The 8784-nt window shown below is 37.1% G+C and overlaps 1 protein-coding gene across 1 annotated transcript; it reads left to right on the top strand.

Moving 5' to 3' along the window:
- Positions 1-3563: 3563 nt before the first annotated feature.
- On the top strand, positions 3564-5181 carry LOC110027220 (cyclin-D2-1-like). The gene is made up of 5 exons (XM_020728555.1): positions 3564-4102; positions 4235-4321; positions 4401-4728; positions 4820-4944; positions 5035-5181. Exons 1-5 carry the CDS (start codon positions 3851-3853, stop codon positions 5179-5181), a joined length of 939 nt encoding a protein of 312 aa, XP_020584214.1. The 5' UTR covers positions 3564-3850.
- The last annotated feature ends 3603 nt before the right edge of the window (positions 5182-8784 follow it).

Raw genomic sequence — 8784 nt, 5'->3', positions numbered from 1 at the left:
AATAAATAGAAAATAATCCGGAGTTTGTTAGTTAAAAAGATTAAGTTAAAATATTACTTTCTTACAAGAACGAACGTGTAAAAATTGAATCCGTTGTGCATTTTCTGTCTAGAGTCCGAACGTAGCTCTATGTGTGGACTCTAATAATACGCCGCCATGAGTGCTTATTAGAGGGATAATGAAATGAAACCATGGAGGTTATTAGGGGGTTATTTGAGGTTATCTAAGTGTTATTGCATAGGCTAATGCAGTGGGTTATTGAAGTAGAACAGAGGAGTTTATTCGGGAATTATTTCGGGTGTTATTACAGGGGGTTGTGGAACCGCTGAAGTTATTTTGGGGTTATTGCATAAGATTATTGGAGTTGAACCACAGAGATTATTGATGGTTATTAAGATGTTATTACAGCGTTATTGGAGTGAATACCACAATAGCCCCACAATAACCCTCTAATAACCTCCGCGGTTCCACTCCAATAATCGCTATGGTTTCACTCCAACAATCTACGCGGTTCTACTTTAACATTTTTTTTTAGGTGGACTCGATTTAATATACATGACGATATATTATTGGGAATCCACACTTAGAATTACGTCTCGAGTAAATGCACAATAATTGCAATAAAAACAAATGTGAACGCGTTACGCACTGCTTCTTAAAACTTTATACAAACAATATTTTGAGGCATCCCATGGAGGTTATTAGGGGGTTATTTGAGGTTATCAGAAGGATATTGCAGAGATTAATGCAGTGGGTTATTGAAGTAGAACAACGAAGTTTATTGGATAGTTATTCCGAATGTTATTGCAGGGGGTTGTGGAACCGCTGAAGTTATTGAGGGGTTATTGCATAGGATTATTGAAGTGGAACCGCATAGGTTATTGGGGGTTATTAAGAGGTTATTACGGTTTTATTGGAGTTAATACCACAATAGCCCCCCAATAACCCTCTAATAACCTCCGCGGTTCCACTCCAATAACTTCTATGATTCCATTTCAATAACGTCCGAGATTTTACTTTAATATTTTTGTAGGTCAATCTGATATAGCACATATGAAAGTATATTACCAAGAATACGCAAAAGTTATGTCTGAAGTCGGGATATTTAAATACGCAAAAATTGCAATAAAAACAAATGTGAACGCGTTACGCACTGCCTCTTAATAAATCTTTATCCAAACAATATTGTGAGGCAACCACCGAAGAATTCATGTACGTCCATAAGCACATGACAGATTCAAATCATTTTAACTTACTGTTGACCAACGAACCATTTATCTATTGCGGCAAATGCGACCAAAAAAAGTCAGCTCCAACGTGTTGACTACAAAATATTTATAAATAATTATTCAAACGGTAGAAAAAAATATTCACAATTGACTATTTGAACTTTAAAGCGACAAATAATTCAAATTACGCATATTTGTCAGTAATGGAGCGAGAAATTGACGGAAAGTTAGCTCAACTACGACTGGTCTTTTTTATTTTATTTTTTTTTTATTTCAACTACGACTGGTCTTTTTTATTTTATTTTTTTTTATTTTATTTTTATTTTTTATTTTATTTTTTTTTTATTTTTTTTTTAAATATAATTTAGTCATAAGATATGAAAATAATATAATAATGGGTCTTCATATAGAAAGTATGCGGGGGCAGAATTATAATTACTTTATTGGTCATCAAAGGTCTAATTTTATTAATTATTACCCTAAATATATGATGAATTCTTATAGCAAAAAATTATTACATTAAGGGCCCGTTTGGGGCAGTTTATAAGTGCGGTGGCGTTTTTGAAAAACATTGTTTAACCGTTTGGTTTGCGTGTTTTTGAAAATGTTGCTTGCCGCGTTTGAGTTTTTCACACTAAACGCAGGTCGCGGGTCGACCCCCGCGATCGACATGCAGGCTACCCAAACAGACTTTAAATGAAATTGTTTAAGATAGTGGATTCATAATGAAAATGTAGGAAAATCGGATAAAAATATGATATGTAGTCAACGGTGCAACTGAGAAAGTGTCGTTACATCTAAATTTTTATTAAATTAATTAATGTCATATAATAACTTAAAACTTTGTCCCTTAAAAACTTAATGATAATTTAATATTAAATATATGGTTAATTTAATAATAATTTTTATAATAGCTTTTTAAAAGAAATTAAGAAGATGAAAACTTTAAACATTAAGCGTATCATTATTTTATCCTTTAAAATGTAAAATAGATCATTTCATGCATGATTAAGATGGTGTATTTATAAAAAATCATTTCTTAGAAAGTAAAATACATGAAAATTAAGTGGTATGTATATATAGGTAAATCTTCCATTAGTCACGCACGCCATCTACTCCTATAATTTTCTTATAAATATTAGGGAAAAATTCATGAAGTCTTTCTGCGCGTTCAATTTTATCAAGGCTCTGTTTGGTGCAGCTGCAACTGCGCTGCCCCATGAAGCTGCTGCGGGAAAGCTAGTTATTTATTTGGTGCAGTTGTGTGAAAACATTTTTGGGGCAGTTGTTTCTGAAAAAGTGACTATGTTGCCCTTGTTTGTTAAAACTGTTTAAAACAGAATTATGATAACAATATTTTTTATAACAATATCTTTCCTCCAACCTCCGCCGCACCCTTCGCCCATTGCTCTGTTTATCTTCTCCCATCTTTCACTCTCTCGCCCTAGTGAGAGCTTCGGCGTCGAGAGGGTATTATAGCGCTTCGAACAGCTGCCCCATGAACGCGGGCCGCAGGCTTCAACCCACGGCGAGCTTTTCGCCAGATTAGCGTCCTACCACAAGCAGGATGCCGAAAAAAACAGTAGAACTTCGTGTCTCGTCGCCGCAACGCAGGGGGACCACGGTGCCAAACGGACCCTAAGTCACATTTGACTATTGGGCCTCCACGTATGAACACTATTGGAGTCCATACATTAGCCCACTAAGTCTCATTAGAAGAAGCCCATATTAAAACACACTTGTCAAACCAGCTTGGGGTAAACCTAAACAAGCTCAACCTCCCAATAGCATATATTACATTCTTTGTCTAGTAAATAATTTAGAAGGTACGAATGAATATGTCTCATCTGAAATTTATGTTTCGAAAATAAATAAATAGAAAATTAAATCTTCGATTAAATTTTTGCTTAAATTAAAGCTCTAACAATATTTAAATTTATTTTTTATTAAAAAAATAATCAAACTCTAGAGTCTTTTTTTTTCATTTAAACATGACATATAAAATCGTCCTCCATTAATTTATTTTTATATTTATCAGTGGTCTGAATTTATACACACACAAATATATATATATATATATATTACTCTCCATTTAAAAAATTTAGAATACTAACACCAGGTTTAAAAAAATAATATTTTTCACAGCTTTACAATCTTCTAAATGAAACAAGCCAAAAATTACAAAATGCTATAATGATATTAATCTCCCTCTGTCGTAGCTTGCTTCGTATAGATGACACATTTTAAAGCAAACCCCGCCTGATTAGTGACGGCAATGCTAATAATTAAGAGGAAAAATACAAATTAGCCTGCAAATTAGACAAGAAGGGCAAAAAAGGCCCGAAGCTCCAAGCCAATGGTGCTGTTATATCGATGCAGAGAAGATACGTCCCTCTCCCTTCGGTCCACGAAACACGCCTGTTCTGCCCCAGTCAAAAGCCACCTCACACCAGCTAGCTGCTCTCTGCTTCACACACGAGAACGACAAACCAGCACAAGCAGCGAAGGAGAGAGAATGAGAGAACCCTGCTTCTTCTCTCTTCTTCTTTTCCCTGCTCTTAATCTTCATGACTGCCTGAGCATCTCCTCCGGTTAAGATTAAGACTATTGTATAGTTTGCAATGGCTATATCTTCTAAGCTTTACTGCGATGAGGATGCCGATGCGTTGGTCTCCTGGGGGATGGAAGACGCCGTCGGAGAAGTATGTGCCGACGATTGTATCCCGACTTTGTTTCCCATCAATGGCGAGAGGTTCCGCTCTCTACTGGCCGCGGAAGCTGGCTATATGCCACAATCGGAGTATGTCTCGCGCTATCTGTCCGGTTCGCTTGACATCACCGCTCGCCAGGATGCGATCAACTGGATCCTCAAGGCATTTCCTTTTCTTTTCAAAATCGCTATTAGCTTGATAGAAATCACTAAAATTGTTTTCTTTAGTTATATCTTTCTCGCTTTGCCAGTTTATAAGCTTTGCATTGTGTTTCTGCATGCTTCTCCATTACAGGTATCGGAGTTCTACCGCTTCCACCCACTCACCGCATACCTCTCAATCAACTACCTCGATCGCTTCCTCTCCCTCAATGCTCTTCCGGTGTTATATCTCCCCCTTTTCCTCTCTGCCAGCTGAAGTTCAAATATTTCCTTGATTTGATCAGGATTTTTCATGGCAGCAGCAGAACGGGAAGAAGCACGGCGTCGGCAGCTGGACAATGCAACTCCTATCAGTGGCCTGCCTCTCGGTGGCGGCGAAAATGGAGGAGACCCACGTCACCCTGTTTCCAGATCTCCAGATTTTTAACCCCGAGTTTGTCTTCGATCCGCGAACGATCTGCCGCATGGAGCTGCTTCTCATGTCCGCATTGCGTTGGCGAATGCGAGCCTTAACTCCGTTCGATTTCATTTCATACTTCGGCGCCGCCATCATCTTATCCGACGACGGCTCTGTTCACCCACCTCCTTTCTCCCGGTCAGCTGATCTGATTCTCAGCACCCATCGGGGTAAAAATGCGAACTTTATCTTACTCAATCCGTCGACTGAAGTCTCACGACTTTACTGCATTTGCTCTTTCTTTTCTCCTTGCAAAAGCAGTGGTTGATTTTCTCGGTTTCCGGCCATCGGTTATCGCCGCTTCGGCGGTCCTTTGCGCCGCTTCAGAAGTTCACAATTCCCCTGCAACTTACGACTCCAGTATCTTTGACCACTTGGTCAGCAAGGTAATTTCGAATGTCACAGTCTTATTTCCCTTCACCTTTGGCGACGGTACTCTTCAAATACAAGAAGCAATTTTTCTGCGTTTTGTGCAGGAGATGGTGAGTGAGTGTCGCCAGCAAATGGAGGAATATCTGATCGACACCTGTCCAATAGATCGGCGGGGGATGACCGGGGGGCCTTCACGCAAAGCCCCGTCGGCGTTCTCGACGCGGCGGCTTGCGGGAGCTGCCGCACCTTAAGATCATCCGCCGCCGACGAACCGAACCAGCCGCCGGCGAAGCGTAGCCGGCTCGATGATAGCTTCTGTACATAATTTGAAGTAGGGATAATAAGAGTTGTGGCTAAAATCATTCGAGATAATTTAATCAAATCTCAGACATATTTTCTGTTAATTTGGGAGATTTTCTCCGTTGGTAACCTGGCCGTTATTAAGATGACAGTAATTATAATTGACTTTAAGGAATTTAACTTGTTTAAGGGCCCGCTTATAGGTGCAGTGGTATTTTTGAAAATGCTGCCTAATTATTTGCTTGGCTTGTTTTTGAAAATTATTGTCTGTCGCATTTGAATTTTTTATAACAAATGATAGTTGTGGGTTGACCCGCGGGCTCTTTTCAAGATAAACATTTTATCCTGAAATACACAAGTTGTCCCAAACAAATCATAAAATGCAGGAAGATTTACATACCTACCACTTATTCTTCATCAATTAAAAATTTATTAAAAATTAATTTACAAATACACAATAGATTACTTATATATGAAAGTTGTATTTCACTTTTTTATAAGTTTAAGTAATGATATTTTTTATATGAGTTAAATGTATATGTTTATAAAAAAAATTAAATTTAGGGTCTGTTTGAGGCAGTTGTTGATAATTTATAATCTGTTGATAAGTAAATTATTCTGATAATCTGTAGATCATCAGAATAAATTGTTTTGTTATTTGTTGGAGTTTCTTTCATCAGAATAAATTGTTTTGTTATTTGTTGGAGTTTATTTAGAATAGTTTATTGATAGATGTTGCTGGATAAATGATCATTATGCTCTTGTTTGTTGAAACTGCAGAATTGAATGAGCACAAAAATAGATTAAACAGAAACTGCAAATTATAACAGATCAGTTCAAAAAGATGACATAAAATATTAAGCTCGCGAGTATTAGAAGAAATAAAATAAAGATAATCAGTTAGTTCCCTGTTCTCCTGTGTATTTATTTAGTTTTCGATTGCAAGCTATTACTCTTAGAAGTTGGAAGGAACACCTTTAAAAGTAATTCTTTCAATGGAGGATTTCTCATCAAAGAGTTTATACATATGGGACATTTACATTCAAACCACAATTCTATAGATGGATGGATGCATATAAAGAGAGGGAGAGAAGAAGAATGACATACATAGCACTCAATTCAAATTATAAGAGGCCGCGAGACTGGTGGGCAAGCAATGGGATTTGACACCAAAATCCTAAGAGTGAAGGATCATTGATGTATTAATACTTATCATCACAATTGTATATCCATTATCACACAACATCAGAATACAAATCATTTAAAGCAAGGGAAAAAGGGAAAAAAATCAGTCTTACCATTCTACATCTCTTCCAAACCTATAAAACAAATTTTTCTTTAGTCTTCTACTCAGACAAAACAGAGGAAAATATATGACCAAACAATTATACGAGTAAGAAATCCCAGTTGAATCAAGTTAGGGCAATTCCTTGTATAGTTAACAAGAAATTGAACCCATATACGCATCTCAATCAAATTGATCTCTCTTATTACTGTTTGGCCCCAATTCAAGTTTCCATTGTTATATGATTTATTATACACAATAGCTAGCACTCATGCTGTTTTCCAAAATGTGAAGAAAAGAAACCGAAACATTCCTCAAGGTTAAATAAAAAAGTATTCAGGTCTAATACTAAACATCTAGCCAACAAGCTAAAAAAAAACACAGGACATTACTCTAAATTCCCTGGTTTCACATATTGTTGAGCTTAGATGGCAAAATGAAATGATCGCAGCGGGAAGGAAATCTGCAATACTGGCATCTGCACATCCTGAGATCTTACAGTGCAAAGGAAGCTCCTACAGGAGCGGGAAAAAATGGCCGCAATTTCCTCCCCTCCGACACGGATGAGAAACCTTTGAGCTTTCGATTATTCGCTGAAGCAGGCGATGCAAGTAAGATGCAGCGATGATCGTCGTAAAGCACTGCATTGTTCCAGGTAACTGTGGCGAGCCGAAATTGAAGTAAAGGGAGACAAGAGAGCTTGCGTGCGCGAGCTAGGGCAGCCTGCCAAGCGACTCGAGAAGAGAGCAAAGCGAGAGAGGCGAGGCCCTGAGATCGATCGTGGGATGAAACGCTGTAAAGAAACGCCAGCCGCGGGGCCAATCCCACGGCCGTGATCTTACCAAATGTTCGTTATATGTCATGCGTTTTTTAGTCCCCCGATCAAATGCGAGAAACAAACAAAAGTTAGGCGTTTTGAAAACGCAAGACGCAAAAATAAGCTGCCCCAAATGGGGTCTTAGTTGTTACATTTGTAAATGCATATAAATTTGGTGATCTATGTGAAGCACTCGTATTTGACCTTGAATCACAGCATAAAAATGAGAGAGATATAGAGACTAGTACAATATATTTTAGGTATTTTATATATGCTAGCCTATTACTCCCATGCCTTGTGATTAGATTAATTGAGTTATCATAACTTCGATTTGATGATGTTGGTCTGGTTAGCTTGACAGAGTAGGTTGAGCAATCAACTGTATTTGATTAACTTTGGATCAACATGACTCAAATAGTTGGGTTTTACGGATGGTTGGACTTATCTAACTGTCTCGACTTCTGCAAGAAGGATTTTTTGTCGGCATAAGGAGATTAAACTATTGAACAAATACTAGATCAACGTAGCCAGATATATAGTTCATTCCTTAGCGACAGAGGCATTACGGGCAATTGTGATGCAATATTGTACTGCAAATTCTTAATTTTTGAGGAGAAACCTTGAAAGTGCCTGTGGTATGTCTTTTTAGGGTGAGGACCACGATACTTTTATCCAGTTGGATTTGCTGAAAGTAGGTTGATACATTCACTTAGTTTTCTAGTAGTGGTTGGTTTGGATGTTGATCTATCAATTTAAGTTTGAGCAACCCGTACAAAGATCATTCTTTTTGTCCTTCTCTTGCTTGACGGGTCATTGTCCTTGGCTTGAATGATTGCATCCAACGGAATAACATGGGTTGTTGTTCTTTTGTCAGTGGGTCATTCTTTGTTATGCTTTCTTCATTTTGGACCAATGGATTTCTTCGAGATAAGTGCTTGCATGTTCTTGATGTATAATATGCAAAGCTTTGGTTAGTTGTAGAAAATTTTGCACTATTCCCATCTCATTTCATTTTTAAAGGATAAAGCTAAAATGTCCCACTATAAGAAACGGTTTATTTTTTGTTGAAATAATTTTATTATTTTTTATTAAATTATTTTAATAGAGTTGTATATTTTGAGTCAAGTATTTCTCTTAGGCCTGTCGCAGTACATAATTGTACCATTCATGAGGACCACTTAAACTTGGACATTGGTAAACTCAACATATTACCGGCCGAGCCATTTTGATGTTTTACTGGTATTTTTACTAATAGTTTATTTTCACAAAATACTCTTTATTATTTGACGCTTTTGATTATTGAGGAAAAGAGTTTAACAAAATGAAAAAAATTGTCTGATTGAAAATTTTAATTGAAAGTGGAGAAAATTTTCCTTTTTGGTAATTTGCAAATTTGCTCTTTGAATGTTTGTAAAATGAATGTGTGTGTGAGTTTATATATATATATATATA

The sequence above is a fragment of the Phalaenopsis equestris genome, unplaced genomic scaffold (assembly GCF_001263595.1).
Source record: "Phalaenopsis equestris unplaced genomic scaffold, ASM126359v1 Scaffold000421, whole genome shotgun sequence".
NCBI lineage: Eukaryota > Viridiplantae > Streptophyta > Magnoliopsida > Asparagales > Orchidaceae > Phalaenopsis > Phalaenopsis equestris.
The sequence above is the reverse complement of the archived record's forward strand: the minus strand, read 5'-3'. Positions and strand labels throughout refer to the sequence as shown.